The 15,253-nt window shown below is 37.3% G+C and overlaps 1 protein-coding gene across 1 annotated transcript in view; it reads right to left on the bottom strand.

Moving 5' to 3' along the window:
* LDAH (lipid droplet associated hydrolase) overlaps nt 1-15,253 on the bottom strand; it is a 117,583-nt gene that overhangs the window by 58,055 nt on the left and 44,275 nt on the right. The window contains exon 4 of the mRNA XM_071440037.1: nt 6,787-6,956. Within this exon, the coding sequence (XP_071296138.1) occupies nt 6,787-6,956 (170 nt within the window). The remainder of the gene's footprint in view (nt 1-6,786; nt 6,957-15,253) is intronic.

The raw sequence follows: 15,253 nt of genomic DNA, 5'->3' as shown, positions 1-15,253 counted from the left end.
GAAAAAAATCAAGTCTCTTGAAATCAGAATGATCGTTCTTAAGTTTTACTTCATTGAATCATCACAGATCAAAATCTTGCTTTTCATATTGTTTCTATATTCAACTGAGCAGTAAGCCAGTGTATTAAACAAGTTGAGAGAAGTTGACATTTCAGCGAACATTATTAACAAAACATAATTTTTCAGAGAAAATTTTGGGAATTAAGCTTTATCTCAGGCCTTCTGATCAGAGGCTTATGATCCAAATCTTATGGAAATCTTAGGGCAATGCTGCTATCAACTCTGAATTCTCACTCCTAAAATGTGATCAGTGTTAAAAGCAAAAGCTATCATTCATCTGCTTGGTAATTACAAGCTGACAGATCCAGTGTTGCTGATTTTGTCAAGCCTGTCTTTTAATTGCAAAAATTGTCACTCTGCTATTTACCAATCTCATCTTCACTTATGGACAGCAAATTTTCTTGACTCAGGAGAGTATTGAAGGATATGTAATCCATTATTCCCCATAGAGATCTAGGATATAGCAGGTGACACCTACCTGCCTCACCCACTTCAAAAACCACACAAAGTACACTATGGATACACACATGGCAAACTGTTTAAAATATAAACCTCCCTCAGGTACATCACATCTTAAGAGTTGTATCACCTTCAACAGGGTTTATCTCATTTCATTTTAAGTTTCCTGAATTTTTTTTTTTGCATCCCTGAGACACTTAACATTCTTTTGTTCGCTGTATTACAAGGTGGGGTTGTTTGCCTGTGAAGTAATTTCTAGCAGACCTACACAGCACATGGTAATGGACAGTGTCTGCTCCTGCTGACAAAGGCTGTGTCCATTGAGGGTTATACAAAAGAGCTGTCTGCCTGTTGACTGCTGCATTTTCTTACAGTTTACATTTTTAAAGCTTTTTTTTGAAGGGGAAAGGTAGAAGACAATATAACTGGATCCCTCAGGGTTAGGGTCTGTCATCAAGGCAGTGAAAATAATGGCTGCTAGCAGTCTCTTGGGTGAGCTGACACTTTCAACCTCATTCTGCAGTTATCGGCCTTTTGCTGATGGTGTTTTCAAGGTTTGTTGAAATTTTAAATCCAAGCTTTTTATGAGTGTCTCAGTCAAAAGTTACTATTTCCCTTAAAAACCTTTGTTTGCCATGAACCCATCTCCTTATTTTGCAGCCTCCCACCCAAACAGAGAGCATATTTTATATTTGCCTTAGCTTTTCATGTGAAGATTTTTTCATATTTTCTTTTTTAGGACAAAAAAACTTTCTACAAATCTTCATAGCAACTTCTTTGATGCTTATTTTATTTTATTTGTATCTTATTTCTTTTATTTGGTTAGATTTAATAAAGTATCTTACAATATCATATTTATTTTATTTGGTTAGATTTAATAAATCATCTGCATTCCTTCTCTCTTCTTCCAGGCGAGCGAGCTGCATAATGTTTGCATATGCCCCACGTTCCTATTGCTGCTTTACTGCCTGTTCCATCAGAATTCCTGATACTGCCTGAAGCATTATCCAGAGTTCCAAGGTGGATTTTGCAGACTCTGTAATGTGTAAACTGTCAACTAAAGCAAATTTTATTTCAATTGCTGTCTCAGACCGCCTGGGCTTCCTTGTATATGCTTCCAAAGACTCGATACACCAAGAACTGATAGAACTGCCAAATCTCTCTCTGTGTCTCATAAAAATAATCCAACTCAGAGACCCACTTAAAACACCCATAAAGTTAAATTAACACACTCATCTCCCTGAAGGCAACTGAACTTATATCGATGTTTAAATCTGTGTAAAATTGTGTCAGAGTAAGTCTTTTCTTGCTTCCTCAACATGTAAAGGGGGATGAAGGTGGGTGTATATGAGCCCAATGCCATTTGCTTGTTCTTTTAATATATATTTCACATTTCGTATGCGGATGCATGGACTGAAGAAGAAAACAACACCAGACCCAGTTTAGTTTTATATCATGGCCTAGAAAATCATAGCTCTCTTCACAAGATACACATTTATCTGAAATGTACACCAATTCCCTTGTGAAGTCTGCTAAGCATAGCCATCTGTTTCTTTCCCTGTATAATAATTTCACAAATATTGTCACTGAGTTTGTGTTACTGTAAGTCTTTTACCCATTTTTATTTTTATGCTGATTTTTTTCACTTTTTCATTTAGGCCTGCAACTAACAAGAAATTCATATATTTATTACTCCCTCTGTCAATAGATATTTCTATAATACTTGTCTATTTTATTCAGTCTCACTGTACTTTTCAAAATATCTGAGATAAGCTTACTGTTGAAAAGGAGCATTCAAGGTGGTTAAAAATATGCCTCGCCAAGCATATTTTATAATAGACAGTGAGACCATCGGAAGTTAATTCACCAAGACAACAGCTATATAAACTGACTTTGTTTAAAGTACCATGACATCTAATTTAGGTAATCAACACTGGAATCAGATGCTATTATATCAAATGAAACTTTCAAATATGGAATAAAAATTTATATTCCTTTTTCTCTCATGAGTGGATATATTTTCATCTTGTCTCTCTTTCCATAAAACATAAAAGAACTTCTAGTCACAACCTGCTACATTGCTATCCTTTCAGATGATGTTTTCTGTAATGGTGACACCATGAGTATTGGATGACATATTTAGATTCTAATCTCAGCAAAACAGAAACTGAATGACTGTCACTGCTTTCATATATTCTTTCCCCCTTCCTTTAATCCTGCTGAAAAGATTCCCTATGATCTCAAAGGTCAGACATGCTTAGTAGTTCCTGTACTGTTAAAAAAATCCCCCTCCTTCAATCTCACAATCTCACAGATCCTGTAGATTTCCAGTAGTTCCAGAGTAAAGAACTTTGTTTTCTTGTTGAAGTACCCATATTTAAAAACATGGTTGTTTTCCCTTTCCTAACATTATGAAAGTGCTTCCCATACTCACAATCAAGTGTTCAGCAACTGAAACGAAATAATCAGTATGTGCACAGAAATGATGTGTCAGGGTTTCCAAGTTAGAAATGTGTTTTATGCACAACTATTCCAAGTTCTGTGGTTTTAGCTATCATTTATGAAATCAACAAATTACAGCAATACCCAATATTTCTTCACACCACTGAGACACAGTAGCAATGCATGGGTTTGATTTACATATTACAGAAATTTAATTTTCTTAAATTGATAATACTCAGAGGTTTTAAACTCATCCTCTTCAATGAGTTTTACAGGAAGAGCAATATTTATATTGTACTCACCAACAAGAGTTAATTTACTACCACAAAGGTGTTAGCATTTCAAAAGCATCACTGTAAATGAAAGAGTAATGCTCTAAGAGATTGAATTTCACTAGCAAGGAAACTTGTCAATCTTTGATTAAATTAATGATTAAATGGAGTGTTTTAGGAAACACTCAGTAGTGTTGCCAGTAAAATGCAAGGAAATCCTCCAAGTAAGGATTTCCATTTTAGAATAGAATGCGTGGAGGATGTAGCATATTTATGGGTCAGATGCATGTTCCAACAACTGAGAAAATAATTTTGTCACTGAGCTTCATTTTTCAGTTCTGTTGTCTGAATAAAGAGCGAAGAAGATTATGAGGTTAAGAGCAAGTATCAAGGAATCAAGGAAGCTGTACATTACTGCAGTTTTCCATCTTCACAAAGTGAGGCTGATTTTTTTCCTTCCAAGTGCCAAAATTTTTTAGCAGTCTGGCAAAATCTGGATGCTCTACTTCCCACGGAGAGGTGACTGTTCTTAAGACTTGAAGCCCACCATGACAACTGGAAAGTGTTTGTGGTTACTCGTGAGCCAGAAAATAGAGCAGCCAGGAATTATTCTGCAGCTTTTCACTGAACAGGAGGGCATGGGATGGTCTGTGCTCACATAGATGAGTCTCCTGCCTCCAAAGAGGATGCCAGCATCCAAACTAACTACTGGGAATGGTCCTGGACCTCAGCCAAGCCCAGAACCATGCAAAAGTGCTACTGGGAGTTGCTGCTTCCTTTGGGCCAGAAAGTCATTTAAAGACAAGTTTAAAGCATCACTGTCCCAGTGCTAAAATCTGTGCCATAGCCTTGCTTAGTTACAAGTATGGATGTAACATGGGTGCCCTTCTCTACTAATCAGACTTGGTTAAAGGCACCAACTTAAGACTAAGTTTGTGTTAATGGGTCTCCTGAAGGAACACTCAATGGAAGCCTCCCTGAGAGTCAATGGGAAAATAGGGATGGGCTCCAAAACTGAATTCATGCTGGAATAAATTGGCAATTCCTATTTCATTTCTCTTAATTAAAGAGGAAAACATTATTTCACACAAGTGTAAGGAAAAAATGCAGTACTCCATTTAGCTGCAGAGCACAGGGGCCCTAGATAGCAGCAGCATTCAGGTCCAAAGAAGGGCAATAAAGCTGGTAAAGAGTCTAGATGACAAGTCTTATGGAAAGTGGCTGAAGGAGCTGGGTTTTTTAGTCTGGAGAAGAGGAAGCTCAGGGGAGACCTCTACAACTGAAAGGGTGCTGCAGTGACATGGGTGTCAGTCTCTTTTGCCCTGTCTCAAGGGAAAACATACGAGGAAATGGCATAAGGGAGATTCAGATTAGTTATTAGAAATTGTTTTTGCACTGAATGAGTGGTTAGGCATTGAAATAAATTGCCCTGGGAGGTAGTGGAGGCAGTGTCTATACAAGTGTTGAAAAGGCATACTGGGTAAGGCAACCTGGGGATATGGGTTAGAGATGAATATGGCGGTCCTGGGTTGATGACTGGACTTGATCTTGAAAGTCTCTTCCAACCCTGATGATTCTGTAATTCTGTGAAAATTGACAGCTGGAGAGGAACCAAGGAGGAGAGAGAAGGGGGATGTACTTTCTCCTTTTGATGCATGCTTAGGGAGGAACAATCTATTCTATAAGTGGTTGGACTACAGAAGAGCTTTAAATTGTGAAACAAAAATTTCTTCAGTGAAGCGGGGTCAGGCACTGGAACAGACTGCACAGGAAGTGGTTGAATCACCATCCTGGAAGTGTTCCAGAAACACGTGGATGTGGCACTGTGGGGACATGGTTTACTGCTGAACACAGCAGTGCTGCATTGACAACTGCACTCAATGACCTTAGAGATCTTTCCCAAACTTAACAATTCTATGATGCTGTGATTCTAAATATCAAATCTGCTAAACATACATTCCAAATATAAATGTTTACTGGATTATTTGAATAAAAAATACAACAAATTAACCTCTAGCTCAGAATAATAAATTGTAAATAATGAAAGGCTCTTTGCAAAGCAGAGAATTTAAAGACCAAACCCAAAATTCATATAATGAAAAAATATCACCAAGAACTACACAAATATAAAATCAAATGATCTAGCTACTAAAATACACATGTGCTCAAAATCTTGTGGGAATCAAATATTCCAGTAAAAATAAAGCGAGAGATGGAAACACAAGTTTCTTATTATCACACTTCATATGTTATAAAACCTAAGAGTTAACTTATTTTTGGCAAAGGGACAAAGATTGCACAATACTCTCTGGCTTACACAAATATTTTCTATTGTTGAACGCATCTTAAATGTAGCTTGCCATATATTAACTTTATGCACACCATGCACCATGAGGTCTAAGAGGGTCCCAAAGATCCCTACATTTCAAAATACTGACAAAAAGCTGCCAGCATCTGGTGAGCCAGGTGTAAAAATGCTACTCAACAATTTTTAGTTTAATTGAAAGCAGATAAAATCATTTGAGCAATAAAGACTAAAGATTTTGACTCCTAAAAAGTTGGCATGTTTGGACAAATTAATACACATATTTTTTAGAATGCTCCTTTCTGAAAATATAATTTCTCTTGTTTAAAAATATTCTTGTTTACAATCACAAAGTGAAATATGCCTGTTATTATTATATGTCAGTTTATCCTCATGTTTCTCATTTTTAGTTCCTTTTACCTTTAAAGGAAGAAGTTAATGGTGGAATTGGTTATGAAGCAGTGGATATGCATATATTAACCACATACATTACATATATTAACCACATGCATATATTAACCCCAGACTTCATGTCACCACTAACATGGAACTTCCTTCCACTGAAGATTTTATAAAGTAAAGGAGGAAGCAATCATTTAGTAAGAGTGAATGTTTAAGAATAAAAACTCCCTATTCTCCATTTATCAGCCACTAACAGACAGTTAGTATTGAGCACAGTTTGCCATTTACAGAGGGCAAGGATATGGTCCTGCTTCAGCCTTCTTACTGCTTCACAGGGACAAAGGAAAATGTTCAGATATACAGAACATGCAGTTATAGCTCTCACTCTCATTGAGTTACATAAACCAAGACTGAATTGCAGAAGCAGTGATATTTGTATTAAATTTTAAAATCAATGTCTTTCATAATTTATGTTACTATTCATTCCTATACATTTTCCCATGTCTAACCAGCAATTGGTTTGCCTCAAGATAAGAGATCACTATAAAAATCACAACCAGTCTTAATTTTTGGTGTAACACATAATGCAATTGCCAAACATCTAGTGATTTGTTTATAAATCAATTAAAAATGAGAACAAGGAAGTCATAAATATGTATTTATTTGTTACTAGGATGTTTGTTACTTTACATGTTACTAGGATCAAGCCTTTTTTCTGTTTGTTTGTTTGTTTGTTTGTGTATAACAGAATCGAGTTTCGACAGGAAATACATGGCATTAGCCATAGGCTGACCACGTGTACTGCTTTGCTAATAAAGCAACTCCCACTCCAGAAGGTTCATGTACCTGAAGTTCTGATGCTCGTTTCATCATCTCCAGGGTGATGTAGCAACCAATAGAATGAGCAATCAGTACCAGCTTTATATCTTTTGATACATTCTTTTTGAGGAAGTTCAGCTTATGCTCTACTTGTCCGTTAAGTCCAAAAACATCCTCTAGCTCCTTAATATCTGTGTCTGAAACATAAAAGAAAAGAAGTCTTTTGGTTCAGTGAATAAAATTTCAGGCATGTCTTTTTTTTTTTTTTTTGCCCCTCTTCTTTGTAGAACACTGAAATAAAAACATGTATTCATTTTAAAAAACCCAAATAAACCAAGCACAAAAAAACCCCAAAAAATCCCTCACCAGACCTAAAAATTTAATTTTTAGTTACCATCACTGGAAAATACTCACTGATAAATCACATGCACCGGATGTAAAGCCTTATGTGTAGCTTGGGAACCACCACAAGATATGTAAACACATGGAGATTTCATAGCACATCATCCACTATTTTAATCTCCTTCATTCAGAACAAAACCAAACTCAGGGCATTGGATCAGCTTAAATCAATCCAACTTTACATTGAGAGATCAGGACCTACAACAGCAATACTGCCCAGGAATGAGTCCCTCTCCACAGAAGACAAGCTATCATATATGTCATCATGCTCTAGCAACCTTCAGATATTCAAAATATCCTGTATTAAAGATGCACAAAAATGTCCTATGGAATGAGGAAAAAGAGAAAATGCCTATGTGTCAACATAGAACACTAGCACCTACATAAAATATCCCTGTTAATGCAAGTTCTTTTCATTGTCAATTCAGCTGCAAAGAGGAAAATCAAGTTAGAGCTTCATGGTTCTAGATTACTGTACAATTTTATTCCAGCTTTGCCATGGACCTTCTAAAAGAGCTTGGGCAATCCCTTATGATGAGAATTTGGCTTCTTGCTTCCTGGCAAGTCAACAAGACAAATTGAACTGGTGTCTGTAAAAATATACAGCAATTCAGGCATCTTTAACTTGCTTACTGCAAGGGTGACATGCATCTGAAGTTCCCCAGTCTAAGGGGGTTCACAGCTCTTTCATCTGCTAGAAAAGTGCTTTACCCACTAAACTAAACACTAAGTTAAGGATACACCACTCCAGTTTATGCCGGACTACTCTACCAACATGACTGTAAGAAGAAATACAAAAAAGAGTAATAGAAAAGAGCCAAAAAGAATGAGGGAATGAATGCCCCTAGCTTATCTAGACAAGATGGAGTAGTACTAACATCACTTAATCTCTTAAATCTGTGCTATTATCTCAGGATTCAGTTTCATACTACAGATTAAACCTCTGATCTTTTATGCTCCTTACAGGCTGACTAGCAGTGCAGTTTTAGCCTGAAGTAAGCTAAACCTCCTAGCAGCATAGTTTGGACACACAGTGGGGACCAGCAAGTTACTGGGCCATGGTCCTACAGATGGCTCCTAGGCTTCTGGCAAAAGCCACCCACCTCTAACAACTCAGGAGCAGCTAACAGAGTGCACACACAGCCCTAACTGGCCCAGTAAGGTGTTTAACTTCCCACTTGGTGTCTTCTGATGAGCTCTGCAACAGTCCCCTGTGTGAAAAATAGATGTGGAAGAAAATGTCCATCAGGCAAAGACATTGTAAAGATAAATACTATAAAAAGACTGAAATGCATTGAAAACTACTGTACAAGAAAGTCAGAATCGTAGTTCTGTTTCAGATTGTTCTGCACCTGCTTGAGGAAAGAGGTAACTATGAGTTAACTGCCTATGACTGTGAACAGCATTTATCAAAGTATGGTTGTCAGTGCTTTAATTCATACACAGTAAATTTCATGGCAACTGGACAGTAACCTCAAATACTAAAGATTACTAACACTGCTGTAGTGAAGTTATTGAGAGGTTGATAGTGACAGAACTAACTGGTAGCCCAAGTGGGCTGGCACTACATCACCTTTTTGATCATCTGTAGGAAACATACCCTTTAGAAGCAAAATAATTGCTCAAGATGGATCTTTTCTGAGTTTAAATAATTACCATCGAAGTCGCAACAAAGTTGTTCTTCAGTTAAACTAGAATTTCTGCTAAAACTACCGATGCTCATATCCCAGCATAATTTAGAGCAATTTACTCAAAACAAAAAAGGGTTTACCAAAACACACCCAAGGAATGCAAAATTAGATGAGAAGTGATGCTTTGTTTATTAGGCTTTCTTCATGTAATGGAAAACAAAGAGTTTGTTCTATTTTCCAAAACCCTAAATAAAAGCCTAAGGCAAAAACACTGTTTTTTAAATTTAGTTTCTACTTTTAGCAAAAGCTGCCTTTCCTACATTAAATTACACAGCAGCTCAGCCTCATGAAGGAATTGGTGGTCTACATCCCAAGTCTAATTACAGGTATACATAACACAAAAACCGCTAGCATAGTAGAAACATGATGGCCCACTGGATAAAGCAACAAGTGAAAGAATATGTTATATTAAGTATATATATATTTCAACACAAATTGCAATATATATGTGTTGGTAACATATATAGTGTTGAGTTGAGTGAGTCAATTGTCCCTTGTAATCATTTGCTATCATTTCTGTATTGTTTCACTCAGGCCCTGCCATCTCAGTTTATCAACACATCTTTTAATGTTTTACATTTGATTTCAATTATTGAAAATAAGTGTTTTCAGTTTATTTTCCAGTTAAAGCAAGGGAAGATGAGGTAAAGTAGGTGTATAAATCTTGTAGAGAACTTTTCATGGTTCACAAGACCCCAAAAACCAAGGAGGAAACAAGACAAATTTTTATTTGTATTATTCAGTCTCATGAGGTTAATGGCTTTTCCGTACACGAATTCAGCATCTGCTAAAAGAGCTGCTGAAGACTGCTGCCATGAAATTAATAAACAGCACAGCAGAGACAGTCTAAGCCCATCTCAATCCTTTCCAAGTTTAGATTAACTATGTTAGACAAATACAGTTAATTAGCTAAGACATTACATACCTAATTTAATGTTTATTTATCTAATAAATAGCAGTGTAGACATTCTGGCCAACATATCCAAAGCTATTGGCTTGTTCAGAACAGTTGTGTTGCCAGAGCAAGAACCCTGAGGAAGGACATGGCTGGGGATTCAGAATAAAGTGAAAACAATGGCTTTTACCTCCTTGCTTTTGGCCAGACTTGAGAACACTCAATTCAAGCCTGTGCACCAGTGTTTCCTTAAGGGAGCTAGGGAGAGTGGAGGCTGCAGAAGCGATTTTTAATTGGATGGATGGGTCAGTTGTGATTGATGATGATCATGGACACTCATTCTACTGTGGGCCAAATCACTCCCAGTGCAGCCCTCCTCACACACTCAGAGCAAAGATGCTCTGATTCCCTTGGCTACTGGCCTGTGTTGCACACACAGAGAACCCCTCTGAGACTGCCAGTGAGTCCTGACAGCTGACCCCAGAGAACTGTTTCAGCTGTTTAATACAACCTTTCCTTTTCTTCTGAAATAGTGGTTTATTGCCAAACCCAATCACCTTGGAACTATTCCTAGAGAAGCCTCACTGGGGAATGAGCATGCAGTGTGGGGTCTGGTAATCCTCATGCAGAACTCTCATCATGGACCAACCCCACACTCCTCAGGTGAAGCTGCAGTGTCACATAACCATGAAATACTGAAATAGACATCCTATTTGACATCTGGACAAACATAAAATTGCCCACGCCTCGTGTCACTTCATGTTTCCCCAACACAAATGCTACACTTCTAATAGTCCAAAATGTGCAAGAGCTGGGCTGCATCACAAGTCGGAAAGATTTATTTATTTATTTTACAGAATAAAATCGCCCAGGGATTATCCAAAATCAACATGAATTTCTTGGGTGGAGAAGCTTAAATGGGTTCTTTGTGTAAGCAAACAGACTTGCACAAACACACTGGCAGTCAGCACTCCAATGGCTCGACATCAAAGAAGAGACCAGAGTGACTTCACCTCAGGTGTGGAATACATGCCATGGCTGAAGGAGAGCGCATTTAAGCAGTTTTCAGATAGTAGAAATTATACGACTTGTACCTTATGCTACAAACACCCCATCTGGGCCAAGACATGATTTTAAGACTTTATTTATAGGTGTATTAAAAGAAATACTGTATTTCTTTATTTTTTTTGGCAAAGCGTTAATTTTCTGATGTGCCTTTGGAAAAACAAATGCACCATCACTTGAATGAACGTCTTTTTCTAACCTCTGCTAAAACTACAGGTAGAAAACAATGATAGATTAAAATAAAGTGTTTGCTCTAAGAATAGTAAACAAGTTAATCTTGCTAGGAAAGAGGACTTTGGTTTTCAGGGAAATAACAGAGAATTGTGTTTGTTTGTTTTTCTGCTGTGTGTGCAAGGGAAATTCTTATGCAGAAAAAAAGTGTAGCAGTTTTATGAGCAGACTTGAGGCTGCCAATTCATAAAAGTTAGCCTTTCATTAAAAAGTCTGCTGAATCATAGACTTCTTTTTACTGGAAGATTCAAAAAGATACCAGAGGTCTGACTTTCTAACAGGACCTTCAAATCTCTGCACACCTTTGCACTTCCCAAATTTCACAATTTTACAGGTCCAAACTCTGAACTGCCCTGGTCACAACAGGTGACTGAGTATTTGAGCTCAGTACATATGGACACTTGTCTACTTGCCATAGAGTGCCTTTGAAGTATGTCCCAAGATCAGCTCATAAACAAGGCCTCCGAATTACTCCTGAACAAGTAAAGAACCATGAGGAAAGGTGACCTGCAATTACACATAATGAAGGAAAGGGAAATAAAAACCACTGGTCTACCTGCACTGTATCTTCCTCTTCCATGGACCATTGACTCTAAGAAGTGGTAGCAGGATATCTAAGGACAAACTTCAGTCAATCACTTTTATAAACTCATGTGGTTAAGAATTTTCAGAACTGGACCTTTTGCAGGGAAACGACAAGTGTCTGGAGACTGAACAAATGGGGTAGTTCAGGGACATATAAATTCCTCTGCATCTCCACCAAATACCCAAGTAAAACCAACATATTGGGTCAAGTGTTTTAGACTTTACATACCACCTCTTTTTTCCACCACAAACACATAGAGACTGGTGGGAGCAGCAGTAGTTTTGACTGAATAATCTGTGTTTAGATGAAGTATCACCTGGAAAGTTTTTCTCTTTTCCTTTATGTAGCAAGAGGCAGAAACTGTAACTGAATTACTTAGATTAGCTGTTAAAATGGTGTGTATAATATGAAGTCTAATTCTGGAAATTAAATAAATCATTTGAATGCTTTTTTTCTTCATAGCAAAAGACCATAATTCCTCAAAACTGAACCATGCCATTTGAAAGTGTTAAAATAGAACTGTAAGCTTAAAAATTGAGACTTAATGTTTGTGGGTCTAGTATGGGCATCCCCTAAAGATATATTGCTCAAAGCCTGACTGTTTCATTTTCACTTGATTAGTGAACCATGGATAATTTGTATCAGCAAGCAATAAAATGCCAAAGAAATAGGATGGAAACCCTGAAAGAATGTTAAATAAATATTGAAGAACTCCTCCTGACACTAAGAACCAGGTCTTAAAGCATTGTGTTTTAGATTAACCCTTAGACCTTAGTCTGGCCCTAGCACCCTCAGGAACTGTTCATGCAACTTTTAAGATAAACACACCACTCATTAGTGTTTATTAGAGCAATTACTTTTTGTAAAGGTATCCTCCACAAATAAATTACCATTTACTCAAGATACTGAAGTGGTCATATGTAATACTTTCTTTACTAGAAAAATAACATGGCCTTATTATACAAATTGAACTATTGATTTCCTTTGCTTTCTACACACCTATTGCTGGGACACTTGTTTAACACCTAATATGTTTTTCAAAGGAAGCTGTATTATAATTAAATTAGTACAGGAGTAGTCTGACAGAATGAACTAATAAACATGACAACTACTGAACCCCAGATTTTTATTAAAAGCATACAGGAGCACTCTGAACTTTTAAAATTATCTCTTAAAAATTTATTTTATTTTACATTTCCAGTCTTGCTCCCCTCTGTTCAGAGTAATTATTATCAAGTAATTATGAAATAACAGTACAAACTTTGAAGCAGAATTTTGTTGGTTGTCCCCAGTGCAAGGCAAACACCATTAAGAAGTGTTTTATTATGCAGTTCTATGCCAATCAACATCTCCATTCCAAGCACTTTAATGAGCATAAAGCAAATGTTATATGGGTGATTTACATAATGTATAGGGTAAAGTTTTCTATATTTGAATGACTGCACTTTATAGTCAGTAAGCTGAATAACTGCAGGAAGTGAAATCTGTAAGAATTCTCAGCATTGTATTATGAAGAGAGAAAACAAACAGTAAAACAAACTTACAAAAAACCCCACACTTTGCAGGGTACAAGCTAGAGACCCATCCCTGTATAGGAGCAGATCTGAATTTCCAACATAAAATGACTTCAAGGAGCAAAAAGCAAAAAGATCTGAGTCCCTGGGAAGGTGATTGTCCATGCTATATTTCTCGTTTCTGAAGCCAAGGGCAAGGCTGTGTCAATGCCCCCCACTCACCCACACAAACAACACTGCACACTTCAACACAACTTGCTTTTATACAGATTAACAATGGAAGAAAACCAGAAGAATGATGTTCTGCACACCACCAAGAATGGGGAGGTGTAGCAGAGACTGTAAGGAAAGGACAGTAGAAACTGTGTATTGAAGCGAACAAAAATAGATGAGTATCACTTCACAGGCATTGATTCCATTGGTTATGACAAATGAGGTGCTGCACCACAGTAGGCAAGTCCAACAGTCACACCTATTGAAAACAGCACTTCAAAACTTTGGGAAGTTTAAACAGATACAAATAGAGAAAGAAGGACTGAGAGCAAACAAGGGAGAGCCACAGTTTAGAGCAGAGTAGGACAGCTGGCCAAGGAAGACAACCCATGTTATTTCACAGACAGGAAATAAAATGAATTATTTTCAAAGTAAGAGAAAATGGGAAGGTGCACACCATGATATTAAGAGAAAGAAAAGGGAAAAAGCAGGGAGTTAAGAGGGGCAGTCATACAACAGCCCAAGTTACAATACAGAATCTGTAGTTCACAGTGATTGGACAGATTGATGGGTGACATTTTCTGAAGTGTTTGATGCTTCTACTGAATTCAAGCTGTAACTTTTAATTTGCCAGGCCAGCCGCAATTTTTCTTAAAAATCTATCCCAAAATTTTATTCATTAGTGTGGTATCAGCCAAGACTGACATGTTCAATTAAGTATGACTCTTCAGAATAATACTAAAATAACAGTAATGCACTTCCTGTTTCACCAGCTCCTATAATAGGCATCAGGATGGCAGCCAATAAACTTAGTCTTTTTCTTTGCCCTTGTGAATATTCATCTTGGATGACACTGTTTCAATAGAAGTATAAAGAAAAGTGTAGGTTTCTATGTTCATTTGTCCATAGAAATGTTAAATTTAATATTGTAAATTATGTAGCAACAACATCCTTTTTAAGGAGTAAATTATCTACTTAGGCAAGTATAACATTTTTCCACCTTTCACCTATATCCCTCAAAACTGATAGATTATAAGAACCCTTTAGAATTATTATCTTCTATTCCCTACTGCAGTAAACTGGTAGCACAGAACTGACTGCAAAGAGATGTCAAAAACTGCAAAAATGTCAGTTTATGGCAGCAGAGAACATGACCCCCTGCTAGCAGTGCTGAGGGCTGTAGCACAGCACATCTGCAAAATATTCTGCAATGCAGTATCACCTCACAGGACTCAGTCAACACTCGCAATGCTACCTGCCTTGAAAAGCTTTGTAATCTCTGCCTGGGCTCCTCTTCACACAAGGAGTGGGACCTGACAGCAGAGGGAACCAACCATGGCTCAGTGACTCCCAGCACTGATCCCCACTGGCAAGAGAGAAACAGACAAAACAGCCCCTGCAAAAGTCTGAATTTATGAAAATCAATGGTAAAACTCAGCAGAGCAAATAGAATTTCACCTTGTACTTAGTATAAATGTAGCAGGTTTCTTTATCAGTTGCTGATGCTTTAAGTAACCATTTGCATATGCTGTTCAGTGCAAATTTTGTATCTTTGGGGAAGAAACACATTTTTGTGAAATGACTGCTTTAAATTCTGATTTTTATCTTTTCTTCTCCAGTGTTCTGTTACACTGTTTAACATTTAATTCTCTGTTACCAAGATAGCAGTTTCCTTTTAACCTTCCTGAAGAAAATGCTGAAGGTTTCTTTCTTAGCCACCCATCTGAAATGCCCAGCATACAACCATGGCAACCTGTCCAAGGTACTGCTGTGATGGCTTTATTCTACTTGGAGTTTTACCTGATAGGTGAAATAGAGACTCAAGTGCCACCAGTACAAAACTGAGTACTTAAAGGGACTACAAGCAAGATAGAGAGGGACATGCCCTTTTTACAAG

Source organism: Agelaius tricolor, unplaced genomic scaffold (assembly GCF_023055355.1).
Source record: "Agelaius tricolor isolate 1412-34295 unplaced genomic scaffold, bAgeTri1.0.p SCAF_1, whole genome shotgun sequence".
NCBI lineage: Eukaryota > Metazoa > Chordata > Aves > Passeriformes > Icteridae > Agelaius > Agelaius tricolor.
This window is presented reverse-complemented; position numbering and strand designations above follow the sequence as displayed.